This window comes from Somniosus microcephalus, chromosome 28, assembly GCF_052327205.1.
Source record: "Somniosus microcephalus isolate GS21.2 chromosome 28, FLI_Smic_1.0, whole genome shotgun sequence".
NCBI classification, from domain to species: domain Eukaryota; kingdom Metazoa; phylum Chordata; class Chondrichthyes; order Squaliformes; family Somniosidae; genus Somniosus; species Somniosus microcephalus.
Genome location: NC_141014.1, coordinates 31431171 through 31453067, shown reverse-complemented (window position 1 = coordinate 31453067; position 21897 = coordinate 31431171). Strand labels below are relative to the sequence as shown.

At 50.7% G+C, this 21897-nt stretch overlaps 1 protein-coding gene across 1 annotated transcript; it reads left to right on the top strand.

Annotated features, from left to right (window-relative positions):
* Nucleotides 1-879: 879 nt before the first annotated feature.
* Nucleotides 880-17492, top strand: LOC147099505 (uncharacterized). The gene is made up of 4 exons (XM_085969703.1): nucleotides 880-1174; nucleotides 11486-11582; nucleotides 12468-12623; nucleotides 14644-17492. Exons 1-4 carry the CDS (start codon nucleotides 1135-1137, stop codon nucleotides 14924-14926), a joined length of 576 nt encoding a protein of 191 aa, XP_085825829.1. The 5' UTR covers nucleotides 880-1134; the 3' UTR covers nucleotides 14927-17492.
* The last annotated feature ends 4405 nt before the right edge of the window (nucleotides 17493-21897 follow it).

Sequence of the window (21897 nt, the reverse complement as noted above, 5' to 3'; positions counted from 1 at the left end):
CAGAAAGCTATTCGGCTATGGAGTGCATCGCAGCCAAGTCCAATCCAGTCTTCGCCTGGCATCCGTACACGTGCACTGATTAGGAGCAGAAATTAGGAGCTGATTTTTATATTTTTTTATATTCCCTCCCAAGCCCAGGGACACTTAGGCTAAGTGCAATACCTCAAATCACCAGCTGGGCTAAGGAAAGCTCTCTAAACACAGAGTGCGAATCAGTCTTGCGGCTTTCACACCCTCGGGACCACGCGCCACGCCCGACTCAGCCGTGGTTCAGTGAGCAGCGCATCTCACCCCTGAGTCAGAAGGTCACAGGTTTATTAGCCTTGCTCCAGAGACTTGAGCACAAAATCTGGGCTGACGCCCGCCCAGTGGCAGTGCCGAGGGAGCGCCGCACCTTCGGAGGTGCCGTCTTTCGGATGAGACGTTAAACCGAGGGTCCCGTCTGCCCTCTCGGGCGGACGTTGAAAGATCCCACGGCACGATTTCGAAGAAGAGCAGGGGGAGTTCTCCCCCCCCCCACCCCCCCCGGTGTCCTGGGCCAATATTTATCCCTCGTTCAACATCACTAAAAAAAACACAGTTTAGCTGGTCAATTATCACATTGCTGTTTGTGGGAGCTTGCTGAGCGCAAATTGGCTGCCCCGTTTGCTACATCACAGCAGTGACTTCAAAGGTATTTCATTGGCTGTAAAGCACTTTGGAACATTCTGAGGTTGTGAAAGGCGCTATAGAAATGAAAGTTCTTTTGCTATTCAGTAAGCCAGTGGGGGAGCTGGTTGCTGCGCTGTCAAAGCTACTCGCACGAGCATGAATGGCGGTTTGCTGACATCATTGCTGCAATGGCCAAAGTGCCTTTAAATAACTTCTATTTTTTTCTTCCCCCCACTTTATCGAATCGAACAGGATGCATTTAGATTACTGGAAGGGGAAGAGCTACTGCAGTTTACGTAGTGTGTGTGTGTGTGTGTGTGTGTCTGTCTGAGGGAGCGACTAGCAGTTCCCGCCCTCTTTCAAAGGCATAAAGCTCTCAGGTCTCAGCATGAGGCAGCAGAGTTAGAGACTGAGGAATTCTCAGACTGAGCAAGTGCTGGGATTGGACACTGGGGAAGTGAATTATCAGTGAGGGATTATTACATGGAAAGTCTGAAGTCCCAACAACACCAGTTCAAATCGGGTAGGTGCTTTGATTTTATTTACTTTTTTTTAAATGGGTATCCGTTGGATTAGAACTTGTTCATTGTATTTAATGTCTATATTTTCTGATATGCTTGAATGAACTCTAAGCTGCCCTCACAAGTCATTGCATCAGCCATGGGCATTGAAGAATTATAGATGCAATTATAGGCAGTCTTGTTTCTCCCCATTTCTCCTGAAGTTGACGATTGTTACTGGGATGCGGTTCCGCTGGTGCGGGTCCATCGTCGGTGTCTCACCTAATTGGCTGTCCCACCTGTCTGAGCCTGCACGATGAGCGTCGGCAGGATATTCAACTGTGACGGGCATCCTAACCTTCTCTCTTCTTGACGACCACACGCGTTCGGGACGGGGTTGGCGGGGTGGGGGTGCCGTCACTTGACAGCAATCGGGAGCGGGAGCCCTGGCTGACCTTTTTTCTTCGTTTCCCTATCCCAGCGGCACTGAGGCGGATTGTCCCACCTTTGCTGCCATTCTGTCTGAGATCAGTAGGCTCAGCACCGCTGGGAAGTGGGGACCAGCCACTCGCTGTTTAACCGATTGAGCCAAGCACTGTGCTGCCCCTTCAGTGATGTTTCTCCATGTAACTGTCAGTTAGCAATAAATGCAGCTATTGAACTAGCTATAGGGTCCGAAGGCACAGCCGAGAGTCCCAGGTTTAATTCCCAGTCTGTGCTGAGTTAGCTGCGGTAGAATTTGCCTCAGTACTAACGTGCTAGCGAAGGGGGTGGAAATATCAGCCTGGGTTCCACCTCCAGTTCTTTCTTCAGTGAGCTGAGCTGAAAGGTGGATGTGTGTGGATGCTGGCTTGCGCTGAGCTGTGATGTTCCTCCACTGACACCAGTCTCACACAAGGAGGATGGCTGCTTTGGTGAGCGCGACCAGAACCTCTTGTCGGAGATCGCTTCTGTGTTATTTCTGACGGGTGAACTTAGCTGGTGAGCGCTGCTGGGCTATTCAACCACGGGTTGCCTCGCAGCTGAGCCCAATCCAGATAGGCTATTCCACCATGGGGCACCTCACAGCCGAGCCCAATCCAGATAGGTTATTCAAGCATGGGGCACCTTGCAGCCGAGCCCGATCTGAGTCGGCTGTTCAACCACAGGACACCTCACAGCGGAGCCCAATCCAGATAGGCTATTCAACCACGGGGCACCTCACAGCCGAGCCCAATTCAGATAGGCTATTCAACCACGGGGCACCTCACAGCCGAGCCCAATCCGGATAGGCTATTCAACCATGGGGCACCTCGCAGCCGAGCCCAATCCAGATAGGTTATTCAAGCATGGGGCACCTTGCAGCCGAGCCCGATCTGAGTCGGCTGTTCAACCACAGGACACCTCACAGCGGAGCCCAATCCAGATAGGCTATTCAACCACGGGGCACCTCACAGCCGAGCCCAATTCAGATAGGCTATTCAACCACGGGGCACCTCACAGCCGAGCCCAATCCAGATAGGTTATTCAAGCATGGGGCACCTTGCAGCCGAGCCCGATCTGAGTCGGCTGTTCAACCACAGGACACCTCACAGCGGAGCCCAATCCAGATAGGCTATTCAACCACGGGGCACCTCACAGCCGAGCCCAATTCAGATAGGCTATTCAACCACGGGGCACCTCACAGCCGAGCCCAATCCGGATAGGCTATTCAACCATGGGGCACCTCGCAGCCGAGCCCGATCCGGGTGGGCTATTCAACCACGGGGCACCTCGCAGCCGAGCCCGATCTGGGTGGGCTATTCAACCACGGGGAACATCACAGTCGAGCCCGATCCTGTGCTGACATGCACCCAAACCTGAGTCACTGGTTAGCAAGCAGGAGCGGTAACCCTGATCTGAGCTTCCAACCCCTCCCTAGCCCGGGGCCATTGCGGCCAGTGGCAGCACGCTTCTTGCCGTGGCCTCGGCGGGAGGCTCCGCACAGCCAGGGTGGTTGAACCGGAGACCCAGGCTGTTCCTGGCGTGCGAGAGGCAACGCGTTCGCAGCTGTCCGAAGCTTGACAAGTCACCGCTAACGGTCTTATGACCAGGCGTGTGCTTAAAGCTGCACTGTTTGTTGATCTAGCTCATGAGGTGCCATTAAATAGAGGTATCTACAAATAAATCAGTCATCAGCCAACTCATGGTCCAAAGCCCGAGCCCACAGCTGTGAACTGTTACACAAGTGGAGGAATGTGTTTAACCTTTTATTTATTTATTTATTTATTTATTTATTTTTTATTAGCTCACATAACCCTTCAATCACCAGAAAATTCTCATTTCCTTCTATTAATTTCCGCTGCCCGCCCCACCCTTCCAATTTTCTTCCTTAATTCCTGGAGGTGCTGACACACTTTGAGACGCAGTTTTACATGGCCTTTCCGTGTCCGTCACCTCTTGTTGACGGTGTCTGCAACAACAACGTGCATTTATACAGCGCCTTCAATGTAGTAAAATGTCCCAAGGCGCTTCACAGGAGCGATTATCAAACAAAATCTGACACCGAGCCACTTAGGGAGATATTAGGGCAGGTGACCAAAGGCTTGGTCAGAGAGAGGTAGGTTTGAAGGAGTGTCTTAAAGGAGGAGAGAGAGAGGTAGCGAGGTGGAGAGGTTTAGGGAGGGGATTCCAGAAATTAGGGACCAGATGTCTGAAAGCACGGCCGCCGACGGCGGAGCGATTAAAATCGGGGGAGGCGCAAGTGGCCCGAATTGGAGGAGCGCCGATATCTCTGAGCGGTTGTGGGGCTGGAGGAGGTTACAGAGATAGGGAGGGGGGTGAGGCCGTGGAGGGATTTGAAAACAAGGATGAGAATTTTAAAAGCGAGGTGTTGCCGGACCGGGAGCCAGTGTAGGTCAACGAGCGCAGGGTTGGTGGGTGCACGGAACTTGGTGCGAGTTAGCAGAGTTTTGGATGAGGGAGGGTGGAAGGTGGGTGGATGGCCAGGAGAGCATTGGAATAGTCAAGCCTCGAGGTAACAAAAGGCAGGAGGGCTATTTAACCGAGTGGGGCGGCTCGGTTGGTGCAAGAGCTGAATTTGATTCTGTCCTGAACTAACAGCCGCACAATATCGGAGTTTTTCAGTGCGGGTTGCTGTGTAGGAACGAGGCTCCCTTCCTGCTCTGTGATAGGTCAGCTGATGTTAGCGAGGGCAGCAGTTGAGGGCGCTACCATTGGTCCAGACTAGGGAGGGGCTATTCAGCCAGGGGATTCCTGATCCTGATCGCTATCCAGTGACCCGGCCTGCCGGAATGTGTAACGGGATTGGAACCGGCTGTAATAGTGCCCCCTCCCATAGTCAAACAGCCCTGCCACCAATCGCACCGTATTGGCTCACGTATGTATAAGGGTCTCTGGGATAGGTACGTCCAGCTCTAGTGGAACATACAATTATCGAGGGATGGACATATTCGGGAGAGGAACAAACCTAAATATCGACAGTTCTGAGTTACAGCAAAGTACAAAAGTAGTCATGTGTTGAACGGTTAAACTTTGACCCATTTGAATCAGGTCCCTCTTGACGCAACCCACTGGGTTAGGAATACCACAGGTCTGGATAAATATTAATCTGTCTGAGTTTGCAAAGCAGCTTGTCGGAAGCCTAGGCGTCAGACTCTGCGGGAACAGTGTCCCGCCGAGATGTGGGACCAGCAGACTCTGCGGGAACAGTGTCCCGCCGAGCTGTGGGACCAGCAGACTCTGTGGGGACAGTGTCCCGCCGAGCTGTGGGACCAGCAGACTCTGCGGGAACAGTGTCCCGCCGAGCTGTGGGACCAGCAGACTCTGTGGGGACAGAGACCCACCGAGCTGTGGGACTGGGGCAAAAGCCTCTTTGGGCGAGGTTCAAACGCTCCGGAGTGAAATGGGGTTGGTGCAGTCACAACCCCGGTGGGCGAGAAACGAGAGGGGCGAAGCCAGCCTGGAGTGGGCGATTGCGAATCGGCAGCTTGATTTACACTCGACCCATTCTCTTTATCTTTCGATGGGAGAGGAAATTGGGCAGAGTGCAAAGCAGGCTGCCGATTGGCTATCACCGGTTTGGCGCTACAACCCCCCACCATCACCTAACTGCAGCATTTAAAGCAGCGATTCCATTCTGACAAACAGCTCGCGGGGTTTGACTGCAAGCTGAGTGTGGGTGATGGAAATATCACACTGGCACAATAGGAGGTAATCTCCTAAGGTTCCGTGTTGGGAAAGTGTAGAGGGAGCTCTATTCTGCATCTAACCGTCAATACAAGATAATCACCAAGAAATCCAATAGGGAGTTCAGGAGAAACCTCTTTACCCAGAGAGTGGTGAGAATGTGGAACTCGCTACCACAGGGAGTGGTTGAGGCGAATAGTATCGATGCATTTAAGGGGAGGCTGGATAAGCACATGAGGGAGTTAGATGAGGAAAGACAGGAGATGGCTCGTGTGGAGCATAAACGCCGGCATGGACTGGTTGGGCTGAATGGCCTATTTCTGTGCTGTATATCCTGTGTCATTCTATGTAACCCATGCTGTACCTGACCTGGGAGTGTTTGATGGGACAGTGTAGAGGGAGCTTTACTCTGTATCTAACCTGTGCTGTACCTGCCCTGGGAGTGTTTGATGGGACAGTGTAGCGGGAGCTTTACTCTGTATCTAACCCGTGCTGTACCTGCCCCGGGAGTGTTTGATGGGACAGTGTAGCGGGAGCTTTACTCTGTATCTAACCCGTGCTGTACCTGCCCTGGGAGTGTTTGATGGGACAGTGTAGAGGGAGCTTTACTCTGTATCTAACCCCGTGCTGTACCTGCCCCGGGAGTGTTTGATGGGACATTGTACAGGAAGCTTTACTCTGTATCTAGCCCGTGCTGTACCTGCCCTGGGAGTGTTTGATGGGACAGTGTAGAGGGAGCTTTACTCTGTATCTAACCCGTGCTGTACCTGCCCTGGGAGTGTTTGATGGGACAGTGTAGAGGGAGCTTTACTCTGTATCTAACCCGTGCTGTACCTGCCCTGGGAGCGTTTGAAGGGACAGTGTAGAGGGAGCTTTACTCTGTATCTAACCCGTGCTGTACCTGCCCTGGGAGTGTTTGATGGGACAGTGTAGAGGGAGCTTTACTCTGTATCTAACCCATGCTGTACCTGCCCTGGGAGTGTTTGATGGGACAGTGTAGAGGGAGCTTTACTCTGTATCTAACCCGTGCTGTACCTGCCCTGGAAGTGTTTGATGGGACAGTGTAGAGGGAGCTTTACTCTGTATCTAACCCATGCTGTACCTGCCCTGGGAGTGTTTGATGGGACAGTGTAGAGGGAGCTTTACTCTGTATCTAACCCGTGCTGTACCTGCCCTGGGAGTGTTTGATGGGACAGTGTAGAGGGAGCTTTACTCTGTATCTAACCCGTGCTGTACCTGCCCTGGGAGTGTTCGCCGGGACAGTGTAGAGGGAGCTTTACTCTGTATCTAACCCGTGCTGTACCTGCCCTGGGAGTGTTCGATGGGACAGTGTAGAGGGAGCTTTACTCTGTATCTAACCCGTGCTGTACCTGCCCTGGGAGTGTTCGATGAGACAGTGTAGAGGGAGCTTTACTCTGTATCTTACCCATGCTGTATCTGACCTGGGAGTACTTGAGGCTGACCCTGTGTACAAAAACAAGAAAAAGCAGAAACTGTTCCAACCCCGGGAATGACGTCCGACACTTCAACGACCGTAAGAGTCGCCAGAAATGGAAAAACAGCCGAACAAAGCTCAAATAGCTCCTAGGAATTTAGGGCTGAACTCTGATCCCCTGGAGATTATTAGTCGTAAATAAAAGCTTCTATTCGCCCGGCTTGTCTGGGACACAGAGCCTGCGATGTAATGCACAGAGGCAAGCAACACAATTAATTCTGATTTATGATTAGTTAAGTTTATTCCATTAGTTTTAATAGGAAATTTCCTGGGTTGGTTTCAGACACATGTCTACATTTCCAATTCCAATGTCTCACAAGGTGCCTTCATGTTTTGGAGCCTTCCTTAGTTCCAATCGCTGGACTTTGAGGCTCGTGTCTCCCATCCCCCTTGTTTACAGCGCTGAAATGGCCTTTCTTAACCAGTCCCATCGCAATTCAGAATTAATGCTGTCGGAATAAGGGACCTGTTTTCAGCAATCAAAACAGGGGTAAGCGGCCCACAGACATCCCCGGCATGCACTGCTGCCTGAAGGGGCGGTGGAAGCAGATTCAACAGTAACTTTCAAAAGGGAATTGGATAAATACTTGAAAAGGAAAAAGGTTTGCGGGGCTACGGGGAAAGAGCAGGGGGGAGTGGGACTAATTGGGGAGCTCTTTCAAAGAGCCGGCACAGGCACGATGGGCCGAATGGCCTCCCTCCGGGCTGTACCATTCTATGATTCTAGGTCATGTTGGTAATTAGAATGGAACATACTACCTGCCTTTCAGGTCCTTATTGTTGATATGACGTCCTCTCTGGTCAGGTACCGCCAGGAAGCGAGATACAAAGAAAAGTTCGTGCTAAACTCCCCCATCAGGTATTACCAAGTTAGGTACAGCACGGGTTAGATATAGAGTAAAGCTCCCTCTACACTGTCCCATCAAACACTCCCAGGGCAGGTACAGCACAGGTTAGATACAGAGTAAAGTTCCCTCTACACTGTCCCATCAAACACTCCCAGGGCAGGTACAGCACGGGTTAGATACAGAGTAAAGCTCCCTCTACACTGTCCCATCAAACACTCCCAGGGCAGGTACAGCACGGGTTAGGTACAGAGTAAAGCTCCCTCTACACTGTCCCATCAAACACTCCCAGGGCAGGTACAGCACGGGTTAGATACAGAGTAAAGCTCCCTCTACACTGTCCCATCAAACACTCCCAGGGCAGGTACAGCACGGGTTAGATACAGAGTAAAGCTCCCTCTACACTGTCCCATCAAACACTCCCAGGGCAGCTACAGCACGGGGTTAGATACAGAGTAAAGCTCCCTCTACACTGTCCCATCAAACACTCCCAGGGCAGGTACAGCACGGGTTAGATTCAGAGTAAAGCTCTCTCTACACTGTCCCATCAAACACTCCCAGGGCAGGTACAGCACGGGTTAGATACAGAGTAAAGCTCCCGCTACACTGTCCCATCAAACACTCCCAGGGCAGGTACAGCACGGGTTAGATACAGAGTAAAGCTCCCTCTACACTGTCCCATCAAACACTCCCAGGGCAGGTACAGCACGGGTTAGATACAGAGTAAAGCTCCCTCTACACTGTCCCATCAAACACTCCCAGGGCAGGTACAGCACGGGTTAGATACAGAGTAAAGCTCCCTCTACACTGTCCCATCAAACACTCCCAGGGCGGGTACAGCACGGGTTAGATACAGAGTAAAGCTCTCTCTACAGTGTCCCATCAAACACTCCCAGGGCGGGTACAGCAGGGGTTAGATACAGAGTAAAGCTCCCTCTACACTGTCCCATCAAACACTCCCAGGGCAGGTACAGCACGGGTTAGATACAGAGTAAAGCTCCCTCTACACTGTCCCATCAAACACTCCCAGGGCAGGTACAGCACGGGTTAGATACAGAGTAAAGTTCCCTCTACACTGCCCCATCAAACACTCCCAGGGCAGGTACAGCACGGGTTAGATACAGAGTAAAGCTCCCTCTACACTGCCCCGTCGATGTAGGTTAACCCCAGCCTAAGAAGAGTGCCCCTTACTAACAATCTCATGTTGTGGACTCACAGGGAATTATTATTGACCTTGAAGTTGAAATAGGAACATCGAATATTGTTCACGTTAAGCAATGATTGACCATAAATCACGCAATGATGGCGATGAAGGTGTGTTGAGAATCTATAGAGTTAGGGCTGCAGGAGAGGTATCATTCATTAAAACAGTGATTACACCTCAAAAAGTACTTCTTATCTGTCTTAAAATATGGTCGGCCAAATTATCAATGGATTGTCCCAAATCCCACCATCCCCCCTTACCTTACCTTGGCTGTAAGGCTCTTTGGGAACGGCCTATGTCTATCTATCATCTATCATCTATCTCTCAAACCGAGGCATTGTGAGTTGGGCTTCCTGATCCCGACTGCCATCTGGTGTCCACTGCTGGAAACTGCATGTCATAGAGTCATAACGGCACAGGAGGAGGCCATTTGGCCCATCGAGTCCGTGCCGGCTCTCTGTGGAGCAATCCAGTCAGTCCCACTCCCCCGCTCTATCCCCGTAGCCCTGCAAGTTTATTTCCCTCAAGTGCCTATCCAGTCTCCCCTTGAAAACATTGAGTGTCTCCGCTTCCACCACTTCCGTCGGCAGCGAGTTCCAGGTCCTCGCCACTCGCTGCGTAAAAAAGTTTATCCTCACGTCCCCCCTGTATCTCATGCCCAAAACCATCAATCTGTGACCCCCTAGTCCTTGTACCATCAACCAGTGGGAACAGCCTTTCCCCGTCTAGCCTATCCAAACCCGTCATAATCTTGTACGCCTCTATCAAATCACCCCTCAACCTCCTTTGCTCTAATGAAAACAAATCCAGCTTCTCCAACCTGTCCTTGTAGCTAAGATCCCCCATCCCCGGAACCATTCTGGCAAATCTCCCCTGCACCCTCTCAAGGGGCCTTCACATCCTTCCTAAAGTGTGGTGACCAGAACTGGATGCAATACGCATGTGTCTGCCTGGGCCTGACTGAATCACCTGTCGGTTTAAGTACCTGCTGCCACTCAATGTCTCGGATCGCACACGGAGAGTGCCCGTTTGGGTGGTGGGGGGCGGGCTGTGAGGGGCGAATGGGGGGTGCGGGGGGGGGGGGTGATGGGGGAAAGCTGGGTGCTGCAGGGCTGTTGCTGCGGGCGGATATTCTGCCAAGAGTCAATACCTTCAGGACAGGAGATAAAAAGGAAAGAACTTACATTTCTATAGCGCCTTTCACAACCTCAGGACCTCCCAAAGCACTTTACAGTCAATGAAGTACTTTTTGAAGCGCAGTCACTGTTGTAATGTAGGAAACGCGGCAGCCAATTTTTGCACAGCAAGCTCCCACAAACAGCAACGTGATAATGACCAGATCATCTGTTTTGGTTGAGGGATAAATTTTGGCCAGGACACCGGGGATAACTCCCCTGATCTTCTTCGAATAGTGGCCGTGGGATCATTTACGTCCAGCTGAGAGGGCAGGCAGGGCCTCGGTTTAACGCCTCATCTGAAAGACGGCACCTCTGACAGTGCAGCGCTCCCTCAGTGCTGCACTGGAGTGTCGGGCTGGATTGTGTGCTGAAACATAGAAACATAGAAACATAGAAGATAGGAGCAGGAGTAGGCCATTTGGCCCTTCGAGTTTGCTCCACCATTCAATGAGATCATGGCTGATCATCCAAATTCAGTACCCTGTCCCTGCCTTCTCCCCATATCCCTTGATCCCTTTAGCCTTAAGAAATATATCTAACTCTTTCTTGAACATATTTAATGAATTGGCCTCTACTGCCTTCTGTGGTAGAGAATTCCACAGGTTCACCACTCTCTGGGTGAAGAAATTCCTCCTCATCTCTGCCCTAAATGGCTTACCCCTTATCCTTAGACTGTGACCCCTGGTTCTGGACTCCCCGCCATCGGGAACATCCTTCCTGCATCTAGTCTGTCTAGTCCTGTTAGAATTTTATAAGTTTCAATGAGATCCCCTCTCATTCTTCTAAACTCTAGCGAGTACAAGCCCAATCGACCCACTCTCTCCTCATGCGTCATTCCTGCCATCCCAGGTATCAGTCTGAAGGAGGGGAGAGAATGGAGTGGGCAAGGAGGGAGGAAGTCCTACTGAATCGGATTAACTCCCAAAAGCGCCAGCAAAATGTGTTGAAAATCCGAGCTCTGTGATTTTATAATTTGCCATGACGTGTTCTAATCTCTCGCACAGTGTGGCGTCTGCACGGACACAGCGCATTACCTGAGCTGGTAGTCTCTTCATGCTGTTAATGAGGGGGGCGGTGTGTCGAAACCGCTCACACAAGGACGTATAAAGCTCCTTGGGTAACGATGGTGCGTAGTATTCAGAACGGCCTGCTGCGCGGTCTTCAGCTGCGTTAGCATAACCCTGAGCCTGGCACAAAAATCCAGGCTGACACTCCCAGTGCAGTACTGAGGGAGCGCTGCAGTGTCGGAGGTGCCGTCTTTCGGAAAGCCTCTCCCACTCAGGGAAGTCCGGGGCGGGTGTGTGGGGGGGGGGGGGCGGGGGGGGTTGGGTGGTCAGTGTAGGGTTGTTCCCTCGCTTCTCCGTCGCAACGCTGTGCCCGTGTGCTTCCTATACGCCATGCGTCGACCCGCACTGTGATTAATTGTGCAATGTGTGGCCTTTCAGATCGGGAGACTATGACGGTGATGCTCGTCCTGGTCGCAGTGTTCTACTTACTCACCGGAGCTCTCGGTGAATCGCAGGAGCTGGTGAGCGCCAACAGGTGAGAAATCGCTGCATGTCTACTATCTTCGGGTCTGTTTCCAAACACCAGTGACTTGCATTTATATAGCACCTTTAACGTAGTCAAAACAATCCAAGGCACTGCACAGGGGCGATTATCAATTTGACACCGAGCCACATAGGCGGATATTAGGACAGGCTCGGTCAAAAAGAGGGAGGTTTTAAGGAGTGTCTTAAAGGAGGAAAGAGAGGTAACCTCACAGTGTGAGAGTCACAGGTGCAAACTCATTTCGCACAACTCCAGCACAGTGGAAAGACTTGCATTTCTATAGCGCCTTTCACGACCTCCAGAGTCCCAAAGCGCTTTACAGCCAATGAAGTACTTTTTGAAGTGTAGTCACCGTTGTAATGTAGGAAACGCGTCAGCCAATTTGTGCACAGCAAGCTCCCACAACCAGCAATGTGATAATGACCAGATAATCTGTTTTAGTGATGTTGGTTGAGGGATAAATATTGGCCGGGACACCGGGGAGAACTCCCCTGCTCTTCTTTGAAATAGTGCTATGGGATCTTTTACGTCCACCTGAGAGAGCAGACGGGGTCTCGGTTTAACGTCTCATCCGAAAGACGGCACCTCCGACACTGCAGCGCTCCCTCAGTACTGCACTGGGAGTGTCAGCCTGGATTTTTGTGCTCAAGTTGCTAGCGTGGGATTTGAACCCACAACCTTCATTGACTGAGGGAGGGTGAGAGTGCTGCCCACTGAGCCATAGCTGACAATCTAACACCCATCAGCAGAGCGGAGGACCCATCAGATGACCCCCCCAGTCAGGTTGTACAGCTCCGTATTGAAGGTGATGGGACGGTCAAGTGCGACGGGAGGTTCTAATAGTTCCCTCTTTTGTGTTTCTCCCCGCCCCAGCAGAACTCCACCTCCGTCTCCCGCCCTCCTCTTGTACCTTCAGAAGCTGAGAAACTCCAAGGTGGAGGTGCTGGAATCTCACGCCATCTCCGCTGCCGGATCTGCTGGAGAGTTCCTCTACGTTAAATCAGAGGACACCGAGGAAAGCATCAATGGCAGGTATTCAGTGGTTAACAATGTGCGTGGAAGGCTGCCGGGTAAAACCCACCCCCCCTCCCCCTTTCTGGCTCGGTGTGTAAAGGCACAGTCTGCCGTGGTGCTGAGCCAGAGAGCATAGGAAGATCCCACACTCGACCCTTTGGCCGACCTCGGCCAACATTCCGGCTCCCGATCGCTAGCCGGTGATCCCGGCTGGAAGGTGGACACTGGGGCAGAATAATAACGGGTGCGATGCCCCCCGCAGTCAAAGAGCCTGCTGTCGTTCACATGCAACAGATTACTGATTGAATGCTACGTTACAAAAAGCAGCAGTCAGCAGCTCTTTGCTTGCAAACTCCGTCTTGCAAACTCTCTCCTCCAGTCTGGGTGCGGCGGCTTAATTATCAAGGGAGGGCCCTGCCGTAAGAGAACTACTAGGCACTTGGCCTAAGCGTTAAACAAAGCTTTAATCAACTGTTTTACAACATGGAGGTCTAGTTGTGTCCTTCACTAGTTCCTGTTAAGAATGTCCTGCGCAAGCTGGGCCCGTGTCCGAGTATTTATACTCTCCCTGGACAGTGCCACCCGCAGGCCGCTCAGTATTATTTCATAAGTCTTTCTTTCATGAATGACTGATTCATGTCAGGCCCCTAAATTGTTTCACTCAAAATCAAGTACATGGGAGAGGACTAGAGAAGCTGGGATTGTATTCCTTAGAGCAGGGAAGGTTAAGGGGAGATTTAATGGAGGCGTTCAAAATTACGAAGGGTTCTGACAGAGTAAATAGAGGGAAACTGATTCCAATGGCAGGAGGGACGGTAACCAGAGGACACAGATTTAAGATGATTGGCAAAAGAACCAGTGTGGGGAGAGGAGGAGAATTTTTTTTTACGCAGCGAGTTGTTGTGATCTGGAATGCGCTGCCTGAATTGGTGGCGGAAGCAGATTCAACAATAACTTTCAAAAGGGAATACTTGAAAAGAATAATCAATTGCTGGGCTATGGGGAAAGGAGCGCAGGAGTGGGTCAATTTGTATTTATATAGCGCCTATAACGTCCCCAGGCGCTTCACAGGAGCGATTATCAAACAAAAATTTGGTACCGAGCCACAGAAGGAGATATTAGGACCATAATAACAACAGAAAATGCCGGAAAAACTCAGCAGGCCAGGCAACATCCGTGGAGAGAGAAACAGAGTCAACGTTTCAGGTCGAAACCCTTCGTCAGAACTGAAAAAAACACAGGAAATGAAACAGATTAAAAGGCCAGTTTGGGGGCTGGGAAATGGGGATGAAAGAATAAAAGAGAAGTGAAGAGACATTAAGAGGTATTCAAAACCAGACGAGATGGTGATAGGACTAGTGGAGACAAAAGACGGCTCTAGATTAGGTGTGAAATGCGCTGGCAGAATGGGAGACAGCTGCCGTGTGGGAGAGAGAAAAAGGGGGAAGGGCACAAAATAAAGGTGTGGATAAAAAATATATATAAAAATGTAATGGGGCCAAGGTTATGATCTGAAATTGTTGAACTCGACATAGAGCCGTCTTTTGTCTCCACTAGTCCTATCACCATCTCGTCTCGTCTTGAATACCTCTTAATGTCTCTTCACTTCTCTTTTGTTTTTTCATCCCCATTTCCCAGCCCCCAAACTGGCCTTTTAATCTGTTTCATTTCCTGTGTTTTTTCAGTCCTGACGAAGGGTCTTTGACCTGAAACGTTGACTCTATTTCTCTCTCCACGGATGTTGCCTGGCCTGCTGAGTTTTTCCAGCGTTTTCTGTTGCTTTATTAGGACCATAAGCTTGGTCAAAGAGATAGGTTTTAAGGAGAGTCTTAAAGGAGGAGAGAGAGAGGGGGAGAGGTTAAGGGAGGGAATTCCAGAGCTTGGGGCTCAGGCAGCTAATCGGACAGCTCTTTCCAGCCCAGGCACGATGGGCCGAATGGCCTCCTACTGCACTGTGAGGTTCTATGTTCTATGGTTACCTGACAGGCCACTGACTGACTGACTGTTTTTTTTCTGTTTGTTTTGGTTTCGATTCCAGCTCCGCGCCGCATGGCCGAGTCAAGCGTCACAAGCACAGTTCGGGGCATCACCTCAGCCGCCACGGCTCCTGGGGCTGCCCCCTGGCCACCTGCCAGACCCAGAACCTGGCCAACTGGCTGTACCTGCTGGCGGTGAACAAGGGCAAGGACGACACGGCCCCCAAGAACACGGGCGACCCCCACAGCTACGGCAAGCGGCGGCGGAGGAGGCGGACGAGGTCGCTCTACCTCCTGGGCGGCTTGGCCCGGCTGCCCGCGAGCGCCCTGGCACAGGAGCAATGACCGACAGGAATGCACACCCTCGGCTCCGCCCAGCTCGCGCCGCACAACTGTGACGCCTTGTGCGGTACATACACTCCGCACCCTCACCCCTGATCTCCTGGGAGAGGCCAAAAAAAAAATGGGTTTCAATAAGAAAGCACCCAGGCCAATTACGCGACAGAAGGCTTTCATTTGGCTAGACATTGTACAACGCCAGACCCCTCCCCTCTCCTCTTGTGTAGTGAGAGATGGGAAAGGGGGCGGAAAATGAGTGAGACTCACCACCCAACCCCCCCACCCACCAAAATTTAAAAATCGCAGGATTTAAAAAAAAAACACATTGAAACAAATAAATGAATGAGCAAGCAAGTTATCCTCTCTCTGCAATTATATCTACTCCACTCCTACATAAGCTATTTATTTGTTATGTATTCATTTTACTGACAGGAAGCTGTTTGATTTGTAGAACGGGCCACGTCCTCCAGGATCGAGCGCAGCCTCAGCACCAGGGCTAACGTGGGCGTGGGATTATTGGCCTTAAACGGGGCCCTCCCAGCCCCCCCGCCCCAAACCACCCCCTACTCCCCCAATTATTACTAAGAGAGCTGTGGGCCCAACTCGTTCCGACACCCGCCCTGCAAGCCAGGGGATTTTGCGCGACTTTGCAGGCGCTGTCGCCAACCCCCCCCACCCCCCGGCTTGCCGAGCGGTAAATCTTGCGGGGCCCGCCCCTCTCGCGGACGGGGAGTCGAGCCCCTTTTAATTCGACCAGACCCCTGGCGTTTGCCTTCAATTTCTCAGCGTTCGAGCCCACTCCGGGTTCCATCGCTCCCGCCGAGAGGTGCAAATAAGTGCTGCCGATGCTGTGCAAGCGAGTGTGCCTCCCAGTCAATTAGCGAGTTGCTCGCCCGGGGTGTGTGACGTGTGAGAGGTGTGTGACGTGAGGGATGTGTGACGTGAGGGGTGTGCGACGTGAGGGGTGTTTGACGTGATGGATGCGTGACGCGAGGGGTGTGTGACGCGAGGGATGTGTGACGTGAGGGGTGCGTGACATGAGGGATGCGTGACATGAGGGATGTGTGACGCGAGGGATGTGTGACGCGAGGGGTGTGTGACGCGAGGGGTGTGTGACACGAGGGGTGTGTGACGTGAGGGGTGTGTGACGCGAGGGGTGTGTGACGTGAGGGGTGTGTGACGTGAGGGATGTGTGACATGAGGGGTGTGTGACGCGAGGGATGTGTGACGTGAGGGGTATGTGACGCGAGGGATGTGTGACGTGAGGGGTGTGTGACGCGAGGGATGTGTGACGCGAGGGATGTGCGACGCGAGGCATGTGTGACGCGAGGGGTGTGTGACATGAGGGGTGTGTGACGCGAGGGGTGTGCAACGTGAGGGATGTGTGACATGAGGGGTGTGTGACGCTTGCACCAGCAACGTTATCCTCACTGGCTTTTTTGCGTCAAAGATGGCAAATTTTATGTGGGGTTCGAGGCTCAGGCTTGCCAGTCACTTCAATTTGCCCCCCCCCGCCAAGCCCCCCCAACCTCACATGGAATTCACAGTTTGGTTAGTGGAGCAGCTCTGCCCCCAGGTAGCGGCGGTGGGGAATGACAGGAGACGATGAATTCTCCACCCTATGTTGTGCTACCTGTGCGGCAGCCACAGACTGCAGTAGTGGGGCCCACCTTCTTAGAGAGGCGTGCGGAGGGGACCGATCCAAAAAACGTCTGGGGAGAGAAATAAATGCTTGTATTTTTAAAATATATATATATATATGTGCGCAATATTTATATATATGTGTGCGTGTGCGTGTGTGTGTGTGTGTATATCTGTACGTCAATGTTCCCGATAAACTGCGCAGGCCACTTGCCATCTTAACAATAGGAAAACCCACGCATGCGCGGGAATTTGAATGGGCCGCACAGCCTGTTAAAGGGGCCACACACCCAAAATAAAAATTAAAGGGAACATTGGTGTACATATGCATATATAATATATATATGTGCGTGTGTGTGTGTGTATATATACATGCATATATATATACACATTATGCATATTATACATACATATGTGCACTGTGCAATTGTTTTAACAGTGGGGTTCGCTGTGGATAGCTGGGGTTAGGCCGCCTTTCAAGTGTTGCCCCAACTCAGAGACCGGGGGCAGCGGCTGATTCTGTGACAACCGCCCACCGGGGGACTCTGCGCTCGAAGTTTCTGCTGGCTTTGCAGGCGTGTCCAAGGTTCTCCTGGTTCGAAGACGATGGGCGGGTCTGGGAGGCGCGGAGTGGGGTGGGGGAGGGGGACTCGAAAACCGTTGAATCCGGGAGACTCCCGAGAATGACGCAGAGGGAAATGAGAATATTATCTGTGCTGTATTACCGACGGCGTTTCCAATGCACTAAACTCTTTTCAGTTAAATAATACTTGAAACGGAGAAAAGAAATTTAAATTAACAAATAACTTAAATACAGTTGCATTTTGGGTGCAATGAATGTGCATAATGTAAGATTCTTGTGGATAGAGTACTGTACATTTTTTATACCGCTTTTTAAATATTGATATTTAATAAAAGAAAATAATCTTTTTGTCAGGAATCTGGTTGTGTTGTTTATGTATTGGGACGTTTAAGCTGTTATTGAAAGGAAAAGATTTTGGGGGACGGGGAGAGATTCTGAACAAAATGCGCCTCAGACTTGGTTGTTTCATTTACGGAGTTCATTAACGATTAGAGGAATATAGGATAGGAGTGGCACTGTAGAACCAACAGTGGCACGGCCACAAACCCGCGACCTCTACCACCTAGAAGGACAAGGGCAGCAGGCGCATGGGAACACCACCACCTCCAAGTTCCCCTTCAAGTCACACACGCCATACTGACTTAGAAGTATATCGGCTGATCCTTCATCATCGCTGGGTCAAAATCCTGGAACTCCCTCAATAACAGCGCTGTGGGAGCACCTTCATAGAAGAAGATAGGAGCAGGAGTAGGCCATTCGGCCCCTCGAGCCCGCTCCGCCATTTAATGAGATCATGGCTGATCATCCAAATTCAGTACCCTGTCCCTGCCTTCTCCCCCTATCCCTTGATCCCTTTAGCCTTAAGAAATATATCTAACTCCTTCTTGAATATATTTAATGAATTGGCCTCAACTGCCTTGTGTGGTAGAGAATTCCACAGGTTCACCGCTCTCTGGGTGAAGAAATTCCTCCTCATCTCTGTCCTAAATGGCTTACCCCTTATCCTTAGACTGTGACCCCTGGTTCTGGACTCCCCGGCCATCGGGAACATCCTTCCTGCATTTAGTCTGTCTAGTCCTGTTAGAATTTTATAAGTTTCAATGAGATCCCCTCTCATTCTTCTAAACTCCAGCGAGTATAAGCCCAATCGACCCATGGACTGCAGCGGTTCAAGAAGGCGGCTCACCACCACCTTCTCAAAGGGCAATTAGGGATGGGCAATAAATGCTGGCCTTGCCAGCGACGCCCACGTCCCATAAGCGAATAAAACAAAACTAGCCTCCTCTGCCAAAATATCTATAATTGATTACACAATTCAATCACGATTGTTTTATAAATCATTTTTGATCTTTGCTGTTTATATTTATTTTTGACGGAGTCTTACCCTCGTTCTCCGCGCCCCCCCCCCCCCACCCTGCCAGCTCTGCTGTTCCCATTGCTTTCCGTGTAGCTCTCGTGGTCGAGAGACCGTAGTGTGCAACCGTCGGTTCTTCTGTCCCAGCCCCGGTGCCGTGTCCTGGAGACCAGCTGGTTACCATGGACTGACCCTGTCCCGTAACCCACCGCAGCACCCACGGTGCATTGTGGTGGGGGGCAGTCTCAACGGGCCGAAATCAGCTGTTCATCAGCGACCCCCGACCCCTCACTCTCCACAACTCCTCCTCCGCCCCCGTAATCAGAGACTGGTTACCAGGCTGTGGATGAGAAAGAAAAAAACAGAAAAGACTTGCATTTATATAGCTCCTTTAACGACTGCCCGACGCGCTTCACATCCAATGAAATACTTTTTTGGAGTGCAGTCGCTGTTGTAATGTAGGAAACGCAGCAGCCAATTTGCGCACAGCAAGCTCCCTCAAACAGCAATGTGACAATGACCAGATCATCTGCTTTAGTGATGTTGGTTGAGGGATAAATATTGGTCCCAGGACAAACTCCCCTGTTCTTCTGTTGAAATAGTGCCATGGGACCTTTTATATCCACCTGAGAGAGCAGAGGGGGTTTCGGTTTAATGTCTTATCTTGAAAGACGGCACCTCCGACAGTGCAGCACTCCCTCAGCACTGCACTGCAATATCAGCCTAGATTTTCGTGCTCAAGTCCCTAGCGTGGGATTTGAACCCACGACCTTCTAACTCAGAGGTGAGCTGCACTACCCACTGAGCCACGGCTGACACCCACACTGACACCGAGGATGATTGCCCCTCCAGTTTATCCTCTTTATGGGGTGTAGAGGACGTGGGGGAGAGTTGGTGCTTGGCTTCTGCTGAAGACCTCCTCACATCGAAGAAAAAAAGACTTGCACTGATATAGCGCCTTTCACGGCTTCAGGACGTCCCAAAGCCCTTCACAACCAAAGTACTTTTTGAAGTGTAGTCACTGTTGTAACTTAGGAAACGCGGCAGCCAATTTGTGCACAGCAAGCTCCCACAAACGGCAATAAGATAATGACCAGATCATCTGTTTTAGCTATGTTTGGTTCCGGGATAAATATTGGCCCGGGACACCGGGGAGAAATCATCTTCGGAATCGTGCCGCGGGATCTTTTACATCCACCCGAGAGAGCAGACGGGGCCTCGGTTTAACGTTTCATCCCAAAGTTGCAGCTACGCTCAGGCATACACTAACGGGGGGGAGGGAGGGAGAGCTGCGTGCTACCTCCTCCCCTGCAGTGCCGCGGCAGACTGGGCCATTGCAATGCTTTAATGTTTATCGAGCCCTTTCACATCATCCCCGCTGGCTGGGACTGGTGTGAGGGCATTCGGGAGACCATGAGCTCAGCTTGTTGTACCCCTAACCTTTAACCGCTAATTGCTTTTTTATCTCCCTGCATAGAATTTTTATTGAAAGGAGAAAAGCATAAAGTTGGCGGGTGAAGAGAGATGGAGCCGAACGACCGGCTCAAAGTGACGCAGAGGCAGTTAATGGGATTTTTTACATTTTATCATGACGTGCTTCATTCCTGATTCAGTTTGCACTTAAAGCTGCCAAACGGGGAAAGCTGATGTGTTAGGGACCGGGAATATTTAAGGAAGCATTTTCACTGAAAAGGCTCCAGCTATCGAACGTCATTTCCTAGAATCATACAGCACAGAAAGAGGCCGTGCGGCCCATCGTGCCTGTGCCGGCTCTTTGAAAGAGCTCCTCCAATTAGTCCCACTGCCCCCTGCTCTTTCCCCCGTAGCCCTGCAATTTTTTCATTTTTCAAGTATTTGTCCAATTCCCTTTTGAAAGTTACTAACGAATCTGCTTCCACCGCCCTTTCAGGCAGCGCATTCCAGATCACAACAATATTGGCCCCCCTAAACCTCTCCTCTTTGGGACGCTCCTTTAGACCTACCTGTTTGACCATCAAGCTTTTAGTCACTTGTCCTAATATCTCCTTATGTGGCTCGGTGTCATATTTTGTCTGATAACGCTCCTGTGAAGCGCCCTGGGACATTTTGCTACATTAAAGGCGCTATATAAATGCAAGCTGTTGTTGTAGCAACCCTGAGGTTGTGAGTTCAAAGTGCACCATAGCAAGTTATGAAAATGATTTCAATAAATCTGATAATTGTCGACTGGCATCTCAAAAATAAAATGAACATGGAAGGTCAGACGTTGACTTTTAATCAACTGCTACCAAAGTAAACCTTTATAAAGCACTGGTTACACCTCAGTTGTTGTATTTACCGCTCCATTCCCACTCGGACCTCACCGTCCTTGGCCTCTTGCATTGTTCCATGGAAGCTCAATGTAAACTCGAGGAACAGCAACTCATCTTCCGACTAGGCACTTTGCAGCCTTCCGGACTCAATATCGAGTTCAACAATTTCAGATCATAACCTCGGCCCCTATTACTTTTTTACTTATAATTTTTTCCACCCCTTTGTTTTGGGTCCTCCTTTCCACCCCCCCCCCCCTCCTTTCCTTTTGTTTCTCTCTCTCACCTGGCAGCTGTCTCTTACCTGCCAGTACACTTCACACCTAATCTCAACTGCCTTTTGTCTCCACGGGCCTATTGCCATCTCGTCTGGCTTCGAATACATTTTATTGTCTTTTTGTTCGATCGCAGCCTTGCCTTCGATCTATTTTCTTTTCTTTCTAGTTTTGAAGAAGGGTTTCGACCCGAAACGTCAACTCAAATTTCTATCCACAGATGTTGCCTGACCTGCTGAGTTTTTCCAGCATTTTCTGCTGTTATTACTAGAATGGTACCAGGGATGAGGGACTTCAGTAATGTGGAGAGACCAGAGAAGTTGCTCTTCTTAGAGCAGAGAAGGTTAACGGTAGATTTAATAGAGGTGTTCAAAATTATGAGGGTTTTGATAGAGTAGATAGGGAGGAACTGTTTTCACTGACAGGAGGGTCGGTAACCAGAGGACACAGATTTAAGATAATTGGCACCAGGGGGGAAGACGAGAAGAAATGTCTTTACGTAGCGTGTTGCTATGATCTGGAATGCGCTGCCTGAAAGGGCGATGGAAGCAGATTCAATAGCAACCTTCAAAAGGAATTTGGATAAATACATGAAATGGAATAAATTTGCAGGGCTGTGGGGAAAGAGCAGGGGGGAGTGGGATCAATCGGAGAGCTCTTACAAATGAAGAATGAGAGGGGATCTCATTGAAACGTATACAATTCTGACAGGGCTAGACAGACTGGATGTAGGGAGGATGTTTCCCCTGGCTGGGGGATCTAGAACGAGGGGTCACAGTCTCAGGATACGGGGTAGGTCATTTAGGACTGAGATGAGGAGAAATTTCTTCACTCAG

Coding starts and splice junctions, on each gene's coding strand:
- LOC147099505 (XM_085969703.1), top strand. CDS start 1,135: ATGGAAAGTCTGAAGTCCCAACAACACCAGTTCAAATCGG. Junction 1,175..11,485: donor ACAACACCAGTTCAAATCGG/GTAGGTGCTTTG, acceptor GTGGCCTTTCAG/ATCGGGAGACTATGACGGTG. Junction 11,583..12,467: donor GAGCTGGTGAGCGCCAACAG/GTGAGAAATCGC, acceptor CCGCCCCAGCAG/AACTCCACCTCCGTCTCCCG.